General features: G+C 41.5%; 1 protein-coding gene across 1 annotated transcript in view; it reads right to left on the reverse strand.

Moving 5' to 3' along the window:
• cacng2a (calcium channel, voltage-dependent, gamma subunit 2a) overlaps window positions 1–23,321 on the reverse strand; it is a 64,170-nt gene that overhangs the window by 7,701 nt on the left and 33,148 nt on the right. The window contains exon 2 of the mRNA XM_034592568.1: window positions 16,923–17,006. Within this exon, the coding sequence (XP_034448459.1) occupies window positions 16,923–17,006 (84 nt within the window). The remainder of the gene's footprint in view (window positions 1–16,922; window positions 17,007–23,321) is intronic.

Consider the following 23,321-nt stretch of genomic DNA (forward strand, 5'->3'; position numbering starts at 1 on the left):
TTTTTTAGTTTCTGAAGCTGTTGCTGCCAAGTCTTGACATTATAAACAGAAACTTACATCATTTGAGCCATACAGTATAAAGACATGTGACTGTGTGGCAGCTGTTATCCACAGCACCAAGTGGCTTGGATTTAAATCTTCTGGAAAACAGCGAGAAGGTTTGTGATGTTGGAGCTTTCTAGGATTCAAGAGGATCCAGCTCATTTGCATGGCTTCGAAGGATCGGCTGGCCTACAGTGTTTCTCCTTCTCCAGTCCTATATATGCATTCTCTGTATTAACATCAATGTGTATCAGTGCGTTTAAAAGTGCAGTGACCTTCACAGTGACCTCCCAGCATACACTGGGCCGTCCCTGAGTTCGGACTGCAGTTTTCTGCCTCAAGGTGCCCCTGGGTTTGGCTGACCATGCTCTACCTCATAAGAAAAAGCTGAAGTCCCTGCACATTTTCCATGCCAGGATGCACTCTGTTCTCCTGCATAATACTGAGTGTGGCCACACAGCGCATGTATGAAGCTGTCTCCCAGCAGCTTGTTGCCTGCGGTGAGGGCCAACCATGGGGATTGTCGGGGGAAGATGTGGCAACAACTCTGCCTCAGGGCGGTGGAACTGCTTCTATCTGAGAGGCCACTTATTTAAAGTCAATCCTCCCTCACCACTTTCTGGAGGTTTCACGTCTTCATTTTCGTTAAGGATCTGCAGAGCCCCTGTCAGCGCTTCGGATCCTGCCTGGGGGGATGTTTAAGCACAGCAGTGCCCCCGGGGGGGAGGCAGACAGAGAGAGAGGCTGACAGATAGACAGGGACGAGTCTGTGCTGTGGACGGGTTAGTGCAGAAAAAAGGACAAGTCCATGATACACCATGTTTAGTAGTGCTGCACAGGGCGAGACACATATATTGATTTGTTGATATACTGAATGGATGTTTGACCTTCTATTAAACATTAGCTGTTGGCTAATAATGTCAGCCACCTCTGACATATTGAAGGTTTCTAACTGGACTCACATTAAACCCTATAATAAAAAAAAGTGATTATCTTTTTGTTCATACCTGTCCAGCAGCTCACTGACTTTATCCTGAAATATATTAAATATAATTTCAGTCAAAGGCTAAAAAAAAACCTTTAAATACTTAATTTATGGTGCAAATTTGTCTTGCAGAATGTGATAATTTAAAATACATTTGCTGAATTTCAGTTATAGTGTTTAGTATATAGTATTTTCAAACTGAAGAAAAGAAGCTATAATAGTCAAAAAATTATAGGAACAAAAATATAGATTCAGGACCTTTGTGCTCTTCATACGTGACTTAATAAATGCTCCCAACAGTTCTTAACACCATCGATTAATCTTAGCTCCTTGTTAAAATACTAGTTAAAGTACTAACTTAACAATGCACTCTACTGTAAGTAATAGTAAAGTATTGGGGGCTACATGTACCTTTTACTGATATATAATTTTTTGTGTATATGTTCATTGTTATTACTGATGCATGATTATTTGAACTATTTTATATGATAAATGACAGGCTTCTTTAGAATTAGGGCTTAAAAAAAAACGTGATTTGTTGTCCAATTCTAGTCTTGCAGCATGTTATTATTTGTGCACATTTAGTAGAAGACTGTAATGTCATTGACATCACATCACCTTTCATCACGCTCATTTGCGGTTCATCTGTTACACTTCATAGTTTATCAGGGCAGCCTGGTGAGCAGAGATTATCTCAGCCTGGGTGACATTGTTCTGACGGAGGCCTCTTGAGAGAGAGAGAGAGAGAGAGAGAGAGAGCGAGAGCGAGAGCTATGGTGACTCTCCTCTGTGGTAAAACGCGGCCAATCTGCGGCTGCCGGAAAACAACGACCCCGTCCAAAGGAAAGCTTTGACCTCCGTGCTAATAGCCAAAGACGGTGGCGACCTCTGTGGCGTCTTGTGTTTCTGAAGCTCTGGCCCCGGCCCACATGAAAGGATGCACTCAGGAGCACTGTGATTAGCACTGAGGTCGCCATTTTGATTTGGGTTGAGGTCACGATCACACAGAGCAGCGAATCTTCAGTTTCTTCTTCCCATGACAACCACATGAGTATCGCTGCTTTCAGACACGCACCGAGCTCCGCAGTTCCTCTGTACTTTCTCCATGTGTGGACGACAATGTCCAAATAAGACACTCCGCAGTTTCTGCGAACTTTCTCTGCCTGACCTCCTAGTATAATGTCTTTATGAATCCAGGGGAAGTTGATGTGTAAAAGGGGATCCCCCACACCGCAAGTGTGTGTGTGTGTGTGTGGGGGGGGGTTGATGACACTTCTAACAAAAATGAAAAAAACTAAAACAAAACAAATATCTCCCGGTGAAAAAGCGGTGACACACGTGGAACATACCGACGAAGATGTCAAGAGAGTTTGTGGTGATAAGAGTCGACACCGGTGTCTGTGTGTTAAGAAAATCCTGTGATCTACGCAGCGGAGTTAATACGTTTCTTTCCGCCTCTGTCTGCTACACCTGGCTGCTCCACCTCTCGCCTGAATAATGCAAAGGATTTGTTGCTGTTGTGAACGCGTCTGTGCAGAGAACCTCCTGCTGCATTGTGCATGTGTGAAAGGAAAAGTCTGGGTAAACTCTGCAGCCAATTCTCATTTTACCCGCAGGTCATGACTGAAAACGGATTATGACATCGAGTCTAAGACAGTTTCGGGGAATGAAGATCCATTCACTGTACACTCAGCAGTGATAGCTATTAACACGCTTTATCATGTTTATGGTTTCTGCTGATGACTTTTGAATTAAAACAGTTGTGAATCATTTTTAGTCTAATCGATTTTTTGCTTTACCCTTCTGCTGATAGCCAATGGCTGAGCAACCATTACTGAGCACGGCAGAACATTTAAAAACCAAAAATACAAGAAGAAACGTTTTGAGGATTTAAAGGACTGAATTAGCCGTTTTGTCTCATCTGATTATGAGCCTCAGATGTTAGCATGTCCTGCTAAGTTAGCCTGTAAGACAAATACTTTAATATAATACTACAAGTGCATGTTTAAGATCCTTTTCAGGGCTCTTTGTTTTAAAATGAATCAGCTAGAAACATTAAAGATTCAACCAGAAACCAGTCTAAAATGTAGTTTTAGCACTAGCATTAAGTTGTTATGCCTTTCTGTTCGATAAAATTGGTGACATTGACGTCATTGATTAAACAATTTAGAAGCCTACTTTTGTGGAATACTGTGTAAAATATAAACCCTGTTAAAAACAACATTTTGAGAGACAAATGTGCCGTATAGTTATCATTATAAATTTGATCCATGCTAAAACAAACATTTTATTGGCGATAATTATGGGGTTACAGGTTAGATTTGACCGGATTTACTCAAGTTTTCCCCTATAGAATCAAGTTTGTCCATATTTGTAGTATAACTCACAGCCAAGTACTATTCAAATTAAACTAAAACGACTGCTTTTTTCTCAAACTCAGATTTCTATTTATACTGATGGTGACTGTTTCCCTCATGATGATTGGCATTTCTCTATTTACCACCACTATGACTGTTGTCATTATTCACAATGAGAGCTGACACATCCTCTGATTGGAGAAAATCTCATGTACTTTGGTTTTATTGAGCAAGAACACTGAGTAATTTCCCTCTTTGGTTTCTCTGATCCTTTTAATACACCTGTTGACAATACACTGGCTGCGTTTAGATTTCTCTCCAGGTCTGTACAGTATGAAGTGCATGTCCCCACAGGCAGTGTCTCGCTCTGCCCTGCCGTCCTGCCAGCATGCGTGCCAACCTGTTCACAGGCTGAAAGCAGATACTGTGCGTACTGTATTGATTGGCACAGCTGCAGCTCAGGCTGGTGTCCGAGCGCTGGCACTCTTCAATGCTGGCTGACAAACAACTTAATGAGACGCAGCATCCATGCAGGCCCTTGGCTGCTGGGCTTCCTCTGTGTCTCCACTCATGCAACCGAATGGTAAATAGCCGCAATATTAAAGGCATCTGAGCAGCCGAATCCGTTTCATACACGTCGAAATGAAACTCACGTTGACTGGCAGTTGCTTTAATTTCCCAAAACAAACACACACAGGAGACAATCCACCAAACTCTGAGCTACAACAAACTTGGATCATTTCATATTTATAGTATGAAGTCAAATATAAGTCAGTGAGTCTTTATGGATATATTGCATTCCAGGTCTACATTCTCTATACATTTATGGGGACAAAATTATATTAAGAATATACGTTTAACTTGTAAACTCTGCGCCAATGATAATTTAGTTAACATTATCAAATTTATAGTTCGATTAATCAAGATCACTTTGTAAAAATTTGTTTTCACTTTGACACTGAAGTATCCCTTTTCTGTTTTATACTCCATTGCATTTCAAATGGAAAATAGTCACTAGTTACCTTTAAGATCAAGATGTTACTATAACATGCAAAAACAATGTATTTGTAAAGATAAAACCAGCGGATCCCAAACTTTTTAGCTTATTTCTCTTTGCAAAAAACAGTGACCATGTTTACATGGACAACAATATTCTATTGATCTTATTCTGACTAAGACATAAACTCCATTATGAAGTTGTTTATAGAGTATTCCTGTTTACATGTCCTAGGGCATATTCTTATGATTACTCAGGTCGACATTATGTTCACTACATCATACGTGCAATGTTCCTTTCATTTTTAAAACCCTAACCTGAAGTACTTTACTGCACAATGCTGCCATTAACCTCTTTGTGTGTTTTTTGGAAAAGCTACAGCTCCTCATTATTTTAACCTTGTTTGCACTTAAACGGTTGAAATACTCCACATGTAATTGTTTGATTTTTGATAATGGTAATTAGAACATGCTGTTTACATAGCAGTGTCTCATTCAGACTATTGTCATAATCTGGTTCAGAAATAAGGTAATAATAAATCATTGGGGCCCATGTAGACATGTGTACTGTCTTTTTAAAGATGTCCCTGACTTGTTGCCAGTTGCACCAAAGAAATGTTTCCTTACCAAGCCACAATGAGGTAAAACTACCAGCTATTAAAAAAAAAGATTACAGAAAAATATTTATAGTGATTTAATTTCTGTATTTGACCTTTTTTTAATTTTTATTAAAACAATCTCCTACAACAGTGAACCGCTTCTTACAAACTAAAGAATACATTTTGTCAATAGAAGGCCATTTTCTTGCAGAATGAGGACTTTTTGTCAACTTTTGAACTACATTTTTGCTGATACTGTTGTTCTCTTACATATGTAGGGTTTTTCATGCAAACATTTTAGTATTTTTACATTCTTGTAAAGGATCTAAATACTTCTTTTACCACTGGCGATTAGATCCGAAATATCATGAAACTATTTCAGACCATTATTTGATGAAATACTATCTTGAAGATAACACAACCTTGTCTTTAACAAATCAAAAACTGTTTATGCTCATGTCTCAGAATACTGCTGGAAATTAAGTGGCTCATACAGTCAAAATCCGACGAGTCAGACAAGGTACTTTATAGTGCATCATATTTTATAACTGATCCTTTGTTTTGTATGAAGTTAGAACTTACTGCATATGAATGTAGAGGAGTGAAAAGTGCAGTACTTCCCTCAGAAATGTAAACGAGTAAAGAAGCATCAAATGTAAATACTTGAGAAAAGTACCTCAAAACTACACTTGAGTAAATGTACTTTTTTCACCACTGTGGTGAGATTAATCTTTTCTTGAGAAACTGTATTGTCACTTTCATGCAGAGGACACCTGGTGCTTGGTATCGTGCACCCACCGACACAACACACATGTACTGTACATGTGAACATACAGTGCACACACTCCCCTCTTTGCATCTTCTGCCCTTTCTCTTTCTCTCTCTTTCATTGACAGGGTTGAGGGTAAATTAGCATTGGCTCTTAATCAGCCTCCCCCAGCCCTGAATGTGCTGATGTGCAGGACGGGGTCATGCTAATCAGGTGCCTCAGCTCACAGGCACATTGATTTAGCACTACAAACGCATATTAATCCCCTCTACACCTCCTCTTCCTCCTCCTCGTCTTCCTCAATACTGAGCCCTTGCGACGTCCTCGTCCAGGTTCGTTGCCCCATGATGCATCACACATCCACAAGTAACAAGAAAGAAAAAAAAAAAAATGGTGGCGGTTGCTGATTGTGTTAAAATACACAGTGTGTATCGAGAAAGGAAATTAGCTTTGGTGGCGAAATTCGCAAGGATGCTTACGCGGCTCCCGTCCTATGGCTAAAAGCTTATGTGTGTTGACAACACACCTTGCAGGCAGAATGTAATTTGACTTGAATTGATTGGTGAATAAATGCAGGTTTCACTCTCTGGCATTTATAAACTGGCCCATGAGTAAAAGCTGAGAAGTTCTGATGTGACGTTTAAGACACCTCTGGGAATTCATTGACTTATTTTCGTCCCATTATCCAGATTCTCTCTGTTTTTGGCAATTTATCCATTTTCCAACTATCGTCATAGTGATGACATTTGGATTTCAGCCATGACAAAGTGATTAATTGATTTATCATTCAACAGAAAACTAATAATCACAACTATTTTGATAATCCATTGAAAATTTCACACATTCTTTTTTAAGCAGAAGCACCAAAAAATAAAAGTATTTCTGACTAAAAATCGTTCGTCCATTTTAGATTCTTCAAAATGAGCAATGTGATCAAACAATTACTGGTGAAAAGATGAAATGATGATGTGAATGACTGCAGCAGGCATGTATATCTACTTTGTAAACGTTGTCCTGAACAGAAATAATGAAAAGTATCATGAACCTTAAGTCTGTGGAGAGCCCATATGTACTGTATATTGAAAGCGTTAGTGGTCGCTGTCACGGGGGACAAAATCCACGGCCCTTTTCAGTTCAGAGTTTTACCAAGTTTTGCAGTAATTCATCCAGCAGAAAACTAGAGCCAATGAAAACAAAACCTCCTTGGCAGAGGTAACAATATTGACTAGATGTATTCATTATTATATCCAGCAGTGTATATAACAGTAATGATTTCATCCAGATTGAGACAAAAATCTGAATAAAATGCTGCCATGTAAACATAATTTTCTGATTCCCTTCACCTAAATTAGGTTATACTCACAATAAGTGGACTATTCTGTCCTTGGTCAACATGTCTACGTCAATTTTCACATCATTTTGTGACATCAACAAACGACAGTTTCTAACATCTTGACGATACATGCCCAGGGTTAGAGTGTAAACAAGTAGTAGGACGTAACGTTGACATGAGTCATAATGAGACTGTTGGATGGAATATTGGATATATGGAAAAATTCTATCAGCAACTCATTTAAACATCATAATTAAAATGTTTTATTCAGAAAAATATCAATAGTCAGAATATTACTGTCCATGTCAACATAGTCACTGTTTGCTACAGGTTGTTCTGACTGTAACTCCTCACACATGAATAAATTCCCTCCTGCAGCATAATCCACTGTCACAACAATCCAACACAGTCCCAATCTGACACAAAATCCATTTATAATGAACATCATTGACGGCAGGCTTGAAAAATTAAGACATTTTTAAGAAGAAGTCTTGAATACCTTCTTAGACTTGTTTATTTTTGAACCAGTGCTTTTCTGGGCATTTCAGGACTCTGGTGAATGAAAAGCTTCACACGATCTGCACATATAAACTGCTGCTGTTAGGATCCAGTGCTCCCTCACAGAGTTCTGCTCGTCTTAACGTAACATTTCACTCTCAAACACTTTGCTTCACTGAAATCACATCACATGACAGACACGCTCAGACAATTAAAGTTCCCTCAACACAACACATTTCAATTACCGTAATTACCCTCCACTCCACTGCTGATGCTTAAAAAGCCCACTCTTGACCCAGATGTTTTAGCTAATTATAGACCCATATGAAACCTTCCCTTCATTTCCAAAATCCTTGAAAAAGCTGTTGCTAACCAGCTCTGCGATTACTTAGACAGTAATGGCTTGTTGGGGGAGTTTCAGTCAGGATTTAGATTCCATCACAGCACAGAAACAGCACTGTTACTTGGACTTATACTTGTCCTGTTGGATCTTAGTGCAGCATTTGACACCATTTGACTGGAACAATATGTTGGGATTAAAGGAAATGGCATTAGGCTGGTTTAAGTCGTATTTATAAAATAGATTTTAATTTGTTGATGTTAACAATGACTCCTCCATGCACACACAAGTTAGTCATGGAGTTCCACAAGGTTCTGTTTTGGGACAGATACTTTTCACCTTATATATGCTTCCTTTAGGCAACATCATCAGAAAGCACCACTTACACTTCCATTGTTACGCAGATGACACCCAACTGTACATATCTATGAAGCCTGAGGAATCTAATCACTTAGTTCAACTTCAGCAATGTCTCAAGAACATTAAGGCCTGGATGACCCAGAACTTTTTACTTCTAAATTCAGACAAAACTGAAGTCATTGTACTTGGCCCTAAACACCTCAGAGAAAGGTTGTCTGACCAGATAGTCGCATTGGATGCTATCAGCTTGGCCCCCAGCTCCACTTCGAGGAACCTTGGAGTTATGTTTGAACAGGACATGTCATTTGACCCACATATAAAAAAAGTCTATAGGACAGCTTTCCTCCTCAGAAGCAATATTATGAAAATTAGGAACATCCTGTCTCAGAAGGATGCTGAGAAACTAGTCCATGCATTTGTTACCTCTAGACTGGATTACTGTAATTCTTCATTTTCAGGATGTCCCCAGTAAGTCTGTGAAAAGCCTCCAGTTGGTCTAAATGCTGCAGCTCGAGTGCTGACAGGAACTAGAAGGAGAGATCATATTACTCCTGTCTTAGCTTCAAAAATTCAGAATAGACCAGATCCTGCTCCTCACATACAAAGCCCTTAACAATCAAGCCCCTTCATATATCAATGAGCTCATTACACTGTATTGTCCCAATAGATCACTTCGCTACCAAAATACAGGCTCACTTGTGGTTCTAGAATGGGAGGTAGAGCCTTCAGCTACCAGGCTCCTCTCCTGTGGAACCAGCTCCCACTCTGGGTTCGGAGGCCGACACCATCTCTACATTTAAGGTTAGACTTAAAACGTTCCTTTTTGATAAAGCCTCATGCACTGAACACCTCTCTCTCTCTCTCTCTCTCTCTCTCTCTCTCTCTCTCTCTCTCTCTCTCTCTCTCTTCTGCTAGATGGTTCTTCAAGTTAATGAGGAGTTTATTCTCATCACAAAGTGCTTGCTCAACTGTTGGGTTTCTCTAAAAATGTTAAGGTCTCGACCTTACTATGTAAAGTGCCTTGAGATAATGTATATTATGATTTAGCGCTATGCAAATAACATTGAAATTAAATTGATGTGCCCACAGATAACACCTTCATGACAGCACTTAGCAGAGCGTAGCTTGGCCAAAATCACATGTCAGCAGGGAAGTGAAACTCAACACTGAGCTGCTCTACCAAGATTTAATAATCAGGTGATTGGCTGTTGTAGAGGCATCCAGGAAAATCACTTGTCGCACCCCAAGAGTGTGTGCGTGTGCGTGTGCGTGTGCGTGCGCGTGTGCGTGTGCATGTACGTGTGCGTGTTGTATTTTGAGAGATTTGTGTGCGTGTCATAGTGGGGTCAAAAATATCAAAGAAATAAAATTTGATGCAATAAACCAAACTCAGAAGAAGAAGAATCTGATGCAATTTATGAAAAAAGGACATTGCTGCCAAGATCTGGAACACAACAAATTTGATGAAGCACTTGATCGTGCATGGAATGAGTTTAAGAGCAGAAAGCTGTACTGTGTTCGGCTGTAAGAAGAACGGACCACAGCCACCTTCCCTCTAGCGTCAATCTAACGTTACAGAGCCTCCTTTAAAATCTCCACAGCCAAGAACTCCGAGGTGCATTCTTTATCAGACCCGATAAGGCAATGCTAACTTTTTTAGATGGCACTAATGCCATTTCATAATGATGTTGTTGCGGTATTATTCATACTTACATGATTACAAATTATTGTTTAATCTATATAAACTGTAGATCGTTGAAAAAGTCAATGCGTTATTGGCCAATAGGGTTTGTACCAATCAGGCACCGGTTCCTATACGGTACCATCGGTACCTGTACTGGACCGACTCGATTTCTGTGCCTGAGTTATGTAGTGAGTAGTTGTCCTGATTACAGGCAACATAAACATCACTTGGCCTAGACCAAGCACATCAGCTGTGTGCAGCCCTGGTGGTGGGGAGACAATCAACGACGAGTTTGGATTTGAGAGTATTTTGTTGTATTAATCACTAAAACTGTTATTAAGTGTTAAAATACTGTAGTTGAATTTGGTTTTATTTATTATGTGATTTGGTTATGTCAATTTTGCACTTATTTATATTTGTATATTTAGACTAGTTAAGTATATAGTTCCATTTTGCCTTAGCAATAAAGAAGTCGCTGTTATTGTCAACCGTAATTTTTTACTTTATTAACACCACCAATAACTAACTCTAATTTTCTGGCTTCATAGTGACATCATGAAGAATTAATTCCTACCATATATTATGGAATATATATTTTCCATATTATGGGATGGAAAATATCAGAAAAAATATTTTTTTTTTATGTATGACATAATTTTTTTGACATCCTCGTGAAATTACTTATCATATGACATCATATGGTGGGGAATCATTTTCTAATCAATGTAAGCTTTAGATTATCTCTGTTACTTTCAGAGATGTCTTTCAGAGAAATTTGTTTTTTCAGTCCCCTTTTTTTCCTGACTTTGACCTTTGACGGAGCCTCTCAAAAAGTTAATCATCTGTAGATATCCTCCCTACTAATACTCCCATCAAGTTTAGTAAAAATGTGTCCATGTGGTGTTAAGTCATTAATTACGCACACACACACACACACACACACACACACACACACACACACACACACACACACACACACACACACACATAGGGGTGAAACCAATACCTTGCTTCTGGCTAAGGTAGCGAGCAGGTAAATGTAAACACATCTTTAAAATATGTCACTGTGAGATGTGAAATATGCTGACATAGCACATTTCCATGATACAAGAATTTATCACGGAGACAAATGTTGTGTAAACAGTTGTTTCTTCATGTTGTAGCAGCTGCAGGTCTTTGAGCTTTTAATTGCCTGCAGGACCGCCTGCATCACTACCACTCGTCTCATTCTGATGTGTTTGGAACAAATACTGTCAAAGCTGACTCTTTGCTTCTTTATGTTTGGAGATAAAATAGGACACTAGTATATAATTTGTTGTTTTCTCTCGCAGCGGTTGGACTATTCAGACAGTTTCTGCTCACAGCTTATGAGTAAATGGGAGTGTGTATAAATGAACCGAGAGGGTGCAGCCGTCCTCCAATGATAACGCTGTGAAAGCCGAACGCTGCGGCCCGTCCTGTGATTTCTAATCTCACTTCAATACGAGGACACCATCTCTCACCTCTGTGTGTTTTACAACCTGTTCTGCCTCTATATCCGATGTTAATATGATATAAAGTTAGAAGGCTATCACTCACTTGGTCAACCAGGACAAAAATGATTGGCTTTTAATTTATTTGGCCCATGTCCGCGTGCCGCATGCGTTTATATCAGTCGATGGATTCCTCATTTGTTGCCTTGGATACCGAGAAGAACGGGACGCTCAATGTCACGGCGACCAACTGCTAAATCAAACACTGGATTTTAATGTCACTGCCAAGATTTAACACATAATATAACCTTCTGACAACCTCGTCTCAGCTCACGTGATCACGTTAAAGCTCACTGGTGAAGCCCCCCCCCCCCCACCTCTTCACATGACTCTATACTGCCACTATAGCCGCTGCACTGGTCGACGAGCCGAGGGTGTCGCCACACCCTGCTCTGCCCTACAATCCTCTGCGTGTCCTGCCCCAGACCCATTGATTTTATCGGGCGACACCAAAGCCAGTTCAGGCCAGCGTCCAGTCTGCCGCGAGGCCCCAGGGTGACACAGGCTGTGACAGGCCTGCCCTTCTGTCACCAATGTCAGTGAATACTCTCAGATCAACGCATACAAGCAAGCATCAGTGTCAGGGATTAACACTGGCTCGGGGCGAAAACACCCGGGAAAGTTCATATGAAAATCAAACGAGGGGGGTAAAATTACCTCATAATTGGTGGTAGTAGCAGGAGTATTTACATTTTTTTGCATGATATTTCACTGATGTGTTCTAATGCTGAAACTACTTTCCTGCAGCCCACATTAATTTAGCCAGTGCTGTGCCCGAATTACACACTATGCAGTAATTTTGAGCATGCCGTACATTCATAAAGACAAATTATGAATTAAATGTACTTGAATATGTGGTTGATCTTTCAATAAGTTCATGTATGACAAAGCAACTCAGGAAACAAATTGCACTAAATGCAGAAATTAGCTAATGTATCCCTGGAAATACTACAGCGTTTTATATTTTTAAACAGAAATTTTGTGGTCACCAAAAATATTAAAGGGATAGTTCCCAGAAAAATTAAAACTCACTCATTCTACTCACCACTATGACGATGGAGGGGTGGGTGAAGTGTTTGAGTCTCAGGGGTAAACCGCGTTGCAGCCAAATCCAATTGAAGTAACTGGGGCCCACTTCCTCAGTCGTATTAACATTTTTTTTAAAACAGGCTAAAAACTTGGTGTAATTGATGCGGTTTCTAGTCGTAAATGACTGTCGGGAAGCACTTCCCGACACTTAGATGACACCACACGAGCAGTATTGAGGCCTTTTCTGGTTTTTTTTCTGTTTTATTACGTCTGAAGAATTGCTACTTCAAATGTATTGGATTTGGCTGCGACACTGTTTACTGCTGAAAATCCAAAAGTGTTTTGTGGACTCAAAGAGTTTTTTACATCAGCATAGTGGTGAGTAGATAATGAGTGAATTTAAAATTGTCTGTGAACTATCCCTTTAACATACATCTTTGAACTTAGCAAACCGCTGCTTATTTACATGCAGCAACATTATAATTTATTTGGAATCATGTTTGTGTCAAGTCCAAAATTCACTCTCTTTTATCTTCGATTTTGGTCTTCACCACCTCCGATGGGAAATATCAGACTGCTTCACTATATTCACCAGCTGGTATTTAAGTATGTGGAGCTATGAGAGAAGTGAGACTACATGAAAATGGATAATCAGCTAGACAGATAAACAATGAGCTGAAATAGGCTAAAATGTGAAGCTGCAGAGTCGAGTGATGTTTCATCACTATGAGCGACCCCCTAGTTGGAAATATTGATTATAACAGTTTTACTGTAGAATGCCATTGGTAATTTAAATGTGCTTCATGTTCAAAACAATACTGAACACAAATGTCTTGAATAATTCCTACCAAAACAGTGTTAGTACATCAACTTTAGGATATGGAGCATGCTTTATAGTTTCAGTCTATAGTAGGTAACTGGGACACTGCATGACAGGGGGATTCCAGTGCTGGGGGGGAACAAAGCAGTTGTTGATGTGAAAACAAGCAAACATGGAGCATGAAGCAGGAGAAAATGATGTGGCCAAGAGTGAGAGAGAATTACAAACGTACACAATAAAAACCCTACATATCACATATAAAATGATCAAATGAATCAGCAGTGAAAGGATGGAACATGGCACAGTTGCATAATGCTAACTATTTATTTATTATGAATTAAAATATACTATTATTAATTCGATATTTATTCATTATTTATTAACTAATTCAACATCAAAATAGTTGTATCTTATTTTTTTCATTTGATTTCTTCATTATTTAATTAGTCAATCAACAGAATAATGAGCAATTTCAATCATCAATTTATCAGGATTTTTGTTTTTTAACAAATGCCCCCGAAATTATCTGGTTCCATCTTCTCAAATGTGAACTATGTACCTTCACTTTCACATCATTAAACTGAAAATATTCAGCTTTAAGACTCTATTCATTCTATATTCATTCTAGAAGAAATGATGAGGGTCAAAGTCGAAAGTTTAATCTTTTATCTCCGTCTCTGTTCACCTCCTCAGGCACGTTTTCTGACATTTAATAGATACTGATTAACGTAGAAAATAATAAAAAGATGGATCATTTAATTGGATAATTGTTATTTTCAGCTTTAGGCTAATCGACTGATGGACATATTGTTTCAGCTCAAAATTTTAAAGAATTATTCAGTTTTTAAAACCGGTCATGCTTCCTTCCTCCCCTCACATGACCCTCCTCTCTCTATGTTACGGTGAATTGGTGTGTCTCAGTTTAGTAATATTAGCTTGTGTAACTGGGCGTTTTCTTCCCCGCTTTCCTCTCTCAGCTGCTTAGCGCCCAGTGGAGCAGTGGATGATGGGAGCTCCGACACGACATGATCTAAAAACCCACTGGCGCTTTACTGTGCCTCAGCTGGCTTATATAACCCTGTGTGGATGTGCAAACTGCTTTGCTATTGGGAGAGCTGCAGACTCATGGAACACACACAGCGAAGCTACTGATATGTGGTGTGTGCGCACGAGGACAGCAGATCAGTGTGTTTGTGTGTGTGATGAAGCGGGGGTGCATGTTTATAGTCAGATTTGTCTGTTTTCTGCTTGGCAACCATGGCACCTAATACTCCTCCCCTCTACGCTGTCTGGTGACGTCACCGGTGTGTCCCCTCCAATTTTTGGACTGGTGAGCATCCCCCACCGCTGATGTCACTTCCGTTGTGCCTTCACCTGAAGTGACATAATGTCTATTGCATAACAACCCCCCCAACAGCATGTGTGAACAGAGGCAACTTTTCTGTCTCTGGTCGCCCACAGGCGCCGCGAAACTCCTTATTATGCAAATTCCAGGTGTGAGTCCACGAAATGGGCGTGTGCAGGTTTAAAATGTCATCTCAGGGGGTTAGTATGGGGACACTGACTGAGATGTCATGTGTCCCCTGTGACCTCTTCGTGCACCCACAAGAAAAACCACTCGCGCGTTTAAACAGCTTAATCCTTTGAATCATCACAGTCATCTTTGTAGCCAGAGACTTGGTGTCGAACAACTCCTGACATGAGACATTACGCGTGTGATGGTGAAGAGAATGGGACGGAAACGGCGACAGAGAGAGGCCTGACCCATATAAGAAGGAGGCTGAAATATTTATGGATGTGAGTGTCCTAATTGGCAAGCCACTGGGAGTACTGCGGCCCTCTCCTCCAATCACAGCATGGGAAGAGGTCAACTTGCACACATGTGGTGTCGGTGGTCCGGGGGCCAGAGCGGGGGCCCCTGCGCGGCAACCCAAGCCAGAGAGAAGCCTCGTTGTAAGATTGATCTGCCTTCACCGAGGCTCAGGTATCGCTGGAATCATTACCAGAGCTGTTATCATAAGCATTCTCAATGGCACATGTGGACGGGAACAACCGCTCAGAGTGAGGAATTAAAGTCAAACACAACCTAATTGGCCGGGGTTAATCTCCACGAGTCGGCTCTCCGAGAGGCAGGACGTGACATATTCTGTAAATTCTGTTTCATCCCATCAACACCAACGTCGGCCCTAATCACCAATATCCCTCGTATCTTGTCGTCTTTCAAAGTTGACTCCTCTTTTTCATTCCGAGATATTTGTATTCATCCAGTTTCACATCCATCACGTGTTGGAAACATCAACACACCCACTCACTCACTATTAATTTGAATTAGATATTTTACTAGGGGGCTGGCAGGAAAAGTTCTGGAAAATGTCCGCAGCAGCTGACTTGGACAATTGTGTTCTGACATACAGCCCTTCTGGAAAATGTCCAGACTTCAGTGCATGTCTGAAAGCTGTAGAGCTAAAAATACAACGATGTTGTTTTCAGTCTGGCTTCTCTACCAAACTGATATCAAACCTCGTGCTAACTCCTGGCTGACCCCCAAACTGTTAGTTTTAGTTTAGTAGCTATAATGTAATGACTAAAAACAAGGAAAGTTGACTCCCTGACTCTCCTGCATAAGAGACTTATTTTTTGCATCTTTTGGTTTATGTTTAACTTCCCAAAAATAAATGCTAACTGTCATTTTAAATGCAGGCTCAGGCCCAGATTAAGTACTGCAGTGTGTATGTAAAAAAGTTATTTTAACTTTCAGTGAAAAGATGCCTGAATATCTTTGTTTATATCCTGTTTATTTCCGTTACTGTTTATTACACAACAGTGGAGCAGAGCGGTAACCTTAGAAACATTGTTATCTTGCATCTGTTGCTACACTGTGACAGTAACTATAGAAACGGCCGTCTCCAGCATCATTTGGTTACACTGTCCCAGCCACATAAACAAATGAAGGGTACCTTTCATATGTGTCGACATTAAAAACAACACAGGAAGAATAAGCAACAACATCTTTGCAGAAAACGTTGAGTCGGATTCACAAATAATCAGCTCAAACACATGAACTCAGTCAGGGGAGGGTATCGAGCTAACGACACTAACAGTACATCATGAGCCTCCGAATCATAGTTGTGATTTTTAGGATTAGTAAACAAATGAGTTCAACAAGTGTCTCTGTCTTGCTTGCACAAAGGAAAAGAGAGCAGAAATCAATGGGCTGTGTTTACAGGGTACACAGCCGACTGTAACACTGCACGTTATGTTACACACAGCCAAGCAGTAAAAACAGATGAGCTGCTTGGCAGCGCTCAGCTCGGGCCGGCTTCACGCTAAAAGGCCGGCAGAGACGGGCAGTGACACACGGGCCAAAAGCAGTTACTAGCATCGCGCTCAGGCCTGAGACGGCACAAAAAGTGGGACACATTCAAAAAAAAAAATTAAGCAAATATCAAGACAACAAGCAAAGGGAGTCCTGGAGAGATTTCATTTCCCCCTTGTGGTCATGTCCAACATGAAACACAGGAAAGGACCAATACAATTAAATGCATGCATAGGATATTCAATGCGCATAAGATACTCACGTAAGAAGTACTCAGACGGGTCCGCTTCATAATCTGTTTCCTCTGGAAAGTGGTCTATCTGTTTACACATCCCCTTGAGGTTTCCTGTTGGCGAAAAGAGAGACACAGAGAGAGAGAGAGTTCAGCTGAGTTCATACAATACAATAGAAATGGCCGATCTGCAAACTTGTAGTTTTTAGAGCTGAAATAATTAGTGGATTAATGATTTAGTCAAACAACACAAAATTAATCATTAAGTCAGTTTGATTTTTGATTAATCATTGAAGTAATTTGCCAAGCAAAAATGTTATCATTCCAGCTGCAGAGGGATCTCCTATGGACACAGGCCCTCGGGCCACAGAGGTCAGCAGGGAGTGTCTGACTCATCTAAAAAGACTACAAGAGCTGAAAAGGATCCTAGAAGAGACGCAAAACACCACAAATAGATGGAAAATGAGCAAATCCAGAAGCAATACTAGAATGTCACCAAATTGTACAAAGGTATAGATATCAGTCCACTAAATATGTCTGATTTTTTTCATCAAGATCCATGAATTATTCCCCGGGAAATTGAAGATGTCAAAAAACACCTCACAATTTTCAAGATAGAGGCATTGAGTGTTCCTGCTGACAACAAACAAATAAACAAAACAGAGGCAAAACAATCGAAAAGAGATCTTTTTGATGTGTGACGCATCAAAAAGATCCATGAGTCCAAATACGTTTTGTGGTGTTTATTTAAAATAAAATTATAAAGCAAGATGTGATGTTAATACAAAATATCAGAGCCCTACTCCTGTCTTTGTCTACCACTCGCTTGATGAGGTAAAAAAGGTGAAAAGGATACACCCTGCCCTCATTGCCCAGAAGTTATGATACAGAACAAATACCTGCAGCCTAAATGAACAACAACCAACACAGGATAAATCATTATTTTAGCTAGTATATTCAGGACTGTTGGCCCGATGAAATTAAATCCTGAGACCTGAGTTTGCACATATTCAGTTGATCATTTGATGAATTGATTACATGAGAAAATAAAGGGTAGATTACTTGATAATGAAAAGATACATTACATCTCCGTCCCTTTTATGGTAACTCACATTACAGTTAAGACACTTTACAGTTTCTTTAATTCTCAGTGCGGGTAAAGTCAGAAGGATTCATATCAGGGGATGGTAGCAGAGGATACTCTGCAGAAATCCGACCTGAGCACCAGGCCCTTCCAGTAGCAGGTGGCGGCTTGTAAACAAGAGCAGTGCAGCTGGCGCGACCTGGAGCTGCTCCAGCGGCTGTGCACAGGGAACCTCATCTCTTAAATGCTTGTTCATTTGGCTGACACCTCGCCGTCCAGCTACTCCATCCAGGAAGCAGCACGCCGATTTCCCTCTCCCCTCCCTCCCACTTCCATGTCCGCTCTCCTCTATCTGCTGCACCTCAGAGGAGCCTTGGCATTGATGAGGTCACTCTAGGTGGCATGGCTGGGGAGGCGCCCATAAGGCGGCCATTACAGTGACCTGCTGCCGCGCCGAGGAGGCAGATGCCTGGGCGTTTGATTGGACCAGATTAGCGTTTCATTAACTTCTTCATCTCCTCTCCCTCCAGTGTCCCTCTAATTAGGTGAACAGGTGTTGGTTACCATGGTGCCAGGTGTTTCACGAGGAGGTCTTGGCAGCGAGGCATGATGGGCACAGCAGGGTGCGGTTATTACTTTGTGAACTGCCCACACCCCGCAGAGAGAGAGGGACCCCCTGGTGACGACCACTCAGACATTAGACAGAGCGTCACCTAGAAAAAAGAGCCATCAAAGCGTCAGCGATCTGCTCTCCCACCTGCGAAACAGCTTCTGTGCCCGGGCTACCTGCCGGCGGGCGACCGCTGCTGCTGTCTGTTAGGAAATTCATCTCCAGACGGACGGATATTTGTTTTGATCGTCTGAATCACTGAGTTTCTATCCCTTTGTAGTTCTAATTGTAAAAGTATTGCCAGAAAAGTGGCAAACAAAAGATGTGTTCCCACTGTTTTCTGGGGTTTCTAGGAGTTGGTTCATTATGATAAACATCTGGTAAAGCCATGAAGTAATTGTTGACTGTGGCGGGGTCGTTCTCGATTCAAGACTGATATGACCTGATCAGATTATCTGGCCAAATGATTCTGTAGTGTGGGACACAGTGATAGGGAGAGTGAGCAGAAATCTGCAGTAAAGTTGCTCTGTACTCTAGAACCTAAACATGGCTCCCTACAGCATAATCTAGATTGGCACTCAGTAGAGTTCATGCCTCCACCAAGGCCCAACAGTCCCCTTCAGCTCAATCAAACTCCAAATATTTCATCAGTCTAAATATTCCTGATGGTTTCCCCTCCAGACCCATGAATTATTTCCCTGTGAAAAATCTTGGATTGTAACCTAAATTTAACGGGTTCTTCCTTGACGCATCCTTCGGCCAAGTTTCATGTTGTTTATGCTTAATTTTGCTTACAAACCAAAAAACAAACAAAAAGGTGGCGGGGGTAAAAAAGACTTGTTTTATGTACCAGGTTTCACAATTAAAATAAATCTGTCTTTATTTCTGTCCATGTATCTAAAATCAGTTCAGATTTGAAAATCCTCTAGTGTGTGGCAGGCATTTTTACTTCTTTTCAGTGAAAGCTGGTGTGGTGTTTCATGCTTCGTTTACACATCATGATTTATTCATAACTCTTTCTTTTGCACTCTGTCATATTTTGTTTTTATTAATACACCAACCTCTCTGCCTGAGTCAAGCCCCAGGTGTAAGTGTAAAGGTGCATGGAAACACACCTAATGGGCCTTTTTTTAAATGCAGGAAACATGAATTTTTAGCAGCATCAGTGTGAATGTGGGAAAACTAATACTAATCTTCAGCGGACGCAATCCGATGTAGGTTACCACCCCTCTCTCTCCCACTGGCCCACAATCAAAAATACACAGTTTCTGTGGCAATTAGGACGAGAGGGACCGAGAGGGGGAGATAAAGATGGAGAAAATGGGAAAGGGAAGGAGAAATAAATATAGGACGGGCAGGGAACAGAATGTTTTTGAAGGACGGAGAAAAAAGGTGGAGCGCGAGGTGGAATACATCAAGTTTAAGAGTCACAGTTTAGGCCCTGTGTAATTGCTGAGCCATGAAAAAGCCCTCCAGTGTTTAACGGACCTGCACAGTTTTGAACTTGAGGCTCCGATATATCACATCAAGTTCCTCTTTCAGTGGCAGATGAGGAGATTAGTACCGGGCCTGGTCCATTCAGCTGGAAGGTAATCTCTGTTAAACTAGCGGACTAGCATGAAGCTCGAGCTGAGCGATCCTCAGAAGCTTTGCCGGAGCTACGGCTGCAGCTTTGAGAAGTGGGCTGGTGCACAATGTAGGTGTAACCCCGCCGCTTCCTGCAACTACTCCCCCAGGCTGCTGCTGGAAATAACAATGTGCTCCTCTTCAACTTGCCCGCTCAAATAAGCTTTAAATACGCTGTGGTTGTGGGAGAGGAGAGAAAGTGGGGGAGGATGAGGGGAGGCAAAGTCGTTTGTGTCTCCTCTCAGAGCATATTTCACTGAAAGATGACTTGTGTTTACATACGACTACATCGCACGCTCCCAGTGGAGCTGTCTGAGCAAACTAGCAGCAGCAACCCACAGAGCACTGAGTGTGTGTGTGTGTGTGTGTGTTAGCAGTGTTATCCAGTGGGTGTAAGATTTGGTTTACAGCTGGCCGTCCCATCCGCAGTTGTGCTATTTGTAATAGCAGCTGTGGAGAGTGGCCTATTGGGGGAACCACTTCAATTAGCCTGCTGAAAGATTTATGTGACACTTAACCGCTCTGAACGCTCCTTTTCTTGTACGACATGTAAACTCAGCAGGCCGGTAAATGGTTTGTAATGGCATTTTCATTTCAGAGACCTCCCCACATGACTGCGAGCGCAGGCCTGTCTGCGTGGTGAGACCGGTTTGGCCTTTAAAAAAACTTTTGGCAGAGGGGCTTCTTAAGGCTCGGGCTGTGTAGCGGGTTAAAGCGCTCATTGCTCAAAGAGAAACACCTGTTTTCACTGAGCAACACCTGCACCTTCAGCTCCGCATGCTGCATAGGTGCGTCTCACTTTCCGTTTATCAGAGTGAAACAAGATGAAGGGGCCAGAGATGCTGCACACCAAATCAGTTTCAAAGATCCCAAATGTTTTTTTTAAATATCCAAGGTCTCAATGTACATACCTTTTCTCAGGTTTAATCCTCTGTAGCTATTTAACTAATCAAATGCTGTCTGACAAAAAACTATAATTTCAATCTCTTTTTCAACAGTTTAGTGACTCATCCTTCTCTCACAGGCGTTTACTCTCTGCGTCCAATGTTAAAGCTTTTTTGAATTTTTGTATTCCCTAACCCTGGCTAACTTACGCTTTCCAGTTCATTGGTTAAATCCACAGATGCAGGCAAAGGTGGTGGCAGCGCAGGATGTCCATGAGTTCCCATGTCTAGCTGCTAGTCACCGTTAACTCTGCCACAAGTGGCGTAATAAAGAGAGACGACATGCCAGGTCCCTCAAAGTGAAGCCAAAGCATCTTGACCCGTCATATACATTTTTCTCAAAGATAAAGTCTGTCATTTTAGGTAGTTCCTATCAGGTTTCAGTTTGGTTTTGATTAGTTATTTGATGCTATAAAAAAACGAGGTTAAACATCATGATTGACAGCTGAGACTGTCTCTTGACGAAGAGTCGTGATTGGTCGAGCACGTGTATCGGTGGGACCTTGTGGCTCCATCCCTCGATCGGCTGATGCGCGGACTCTGGCTCCATATGCACAAGATGGCAGCGTTTGTATCAGGGATATTCCTGCTTCATTTCTGGATAGTGGGAGGAAGTGGAGACACGCTGTCTGTCTATGGGCACAATGCACATTCCGTGCGAATCAATATCTGTGACAACCCTCCATAGCTTCATGTTTTTACTGATAAATGAATTAAATAGATTCAAGCTTGAATCATGATGCAGGATTTAACTTGACTCAGTGTCTAAAAACATACAACACTACAAATTGGTTCTGATCAGTTGAGCGTGTTCACAGTAGAAAAGTAGTTTACTCAGAGCAGACACTGTTCCTGCAAATACTGTGGCTTGCTGTTGATGAGCGTCTCCCACAGGAGGAGGAGCTGCTCACACCGGAATGCATTTAAATAAACTCTGCACTCCAAAAAAAAAACAGTGTTGAAATTCTAACAAGATAAATCGATAAACTCTACTGCACTGTATGATGTGGAGACATTTGAAATGATTTTCAATGGAGGAAGAACACTGATAGCAAAACTTAGAGAAATCTTCTGTTTGTCTTATAAAAGATGTTAGTTTTCTTTATGTAGAGTAAGTTACTTAAGAACTACAGTAGGTACGAAGAAGAAACAGTGGGATCTTTGATATAATACAAGATGGGAAAGGTTTTCTACTTTTGTTTAGCATTAAATTGTTGACATACAAACATTATGACGTGAAGAATTGGCTAACGATGTGGAAACACATTTGCCGACTCTGACGGTGGCGAGTGAAGCTTATGCAGCTTTGTATCCCAGTTTCAGTCTCAAAAGGCTGAAGATACTTCAGAACAACAGATGGAGACATGAAACCCTCTTCGAACCTGAGAGCAAGGTTGAAGATGTTTGCTGTAATCCAGATGAGTTTCTGAAGAGCCTGCTCGGCCTGACTGAGTGGCATAAATCAATTTGAGGATAATTTGCAGAGCAGCCGTCATCAGTAGAGGGCGCAGGTTATCTGAGATCCCCTGGTGGGATTGAACCATCGTCCCACACGCCTGGAGCCGTCTGCCGGGGCCCGGTGATGTGTTTTTTGTTTTGGGAGAAAGAGTGGGGGTTGTCCAGAATTACTCAATCAGTCCAGTCACTGCATGGCCACTGCCCCCATATAGTGAGAATGAGCTATGGGCTAACCCCGTGCCCCCTGCGTCCCCTCCTGTCCTCTGCAGCCATAAAGCACTTCATTATCACAGAGCCCGGAGAGATGCAGGATCACTCAGGAGTGGAGTGCGCTGTGGAGAAGAGAAGGTGGTTGTGGCAAAGTGAAAGGTGGGGGAGTCGGGTGGATATAGATTTATAGTCTCCCACCACATCGAGCCTCTGTGTCTGTTCCTAAGGGAGTGGGGTTTATCCGGTCAGCTTCGAGCCCATTTTCAGGCCCTGTTGGTACAAATGCACAACCACAAGTAGAAGCTATTCCTGGCCACACCGCTGTGTTTCTCTTTATGCAGTGATGTAGAAGTGTTCCAAGGTTTAGGTGTTCACCGGTTAAAAGACGTCAATGATGCACCTGGGTATGCACCTGGTTCCTGGTCATTAGACAGGAACAGGGAAAGAAAACCCACATTTTCCCTCTTCGAGTGGGAAGAACATTTTCTGACCTGCTT

The sequence above is a fragment of the Hippoglossus hippoglossus genome, chromosome 8 (assembly GCF_009819705.1).
Source record: "Hippoglossus hippoglossus isolate fHipHip1 chromosome 8, fHipHip1.pri, whole genome shotgun sequence".
Lineage (NCBI taxonomy): Eukaryota > Metazoa > Chordata > Actinopteri > Pleuronectiformes > Pleuronectidae > Hippoglossus > Hippoglossus hippoglossus.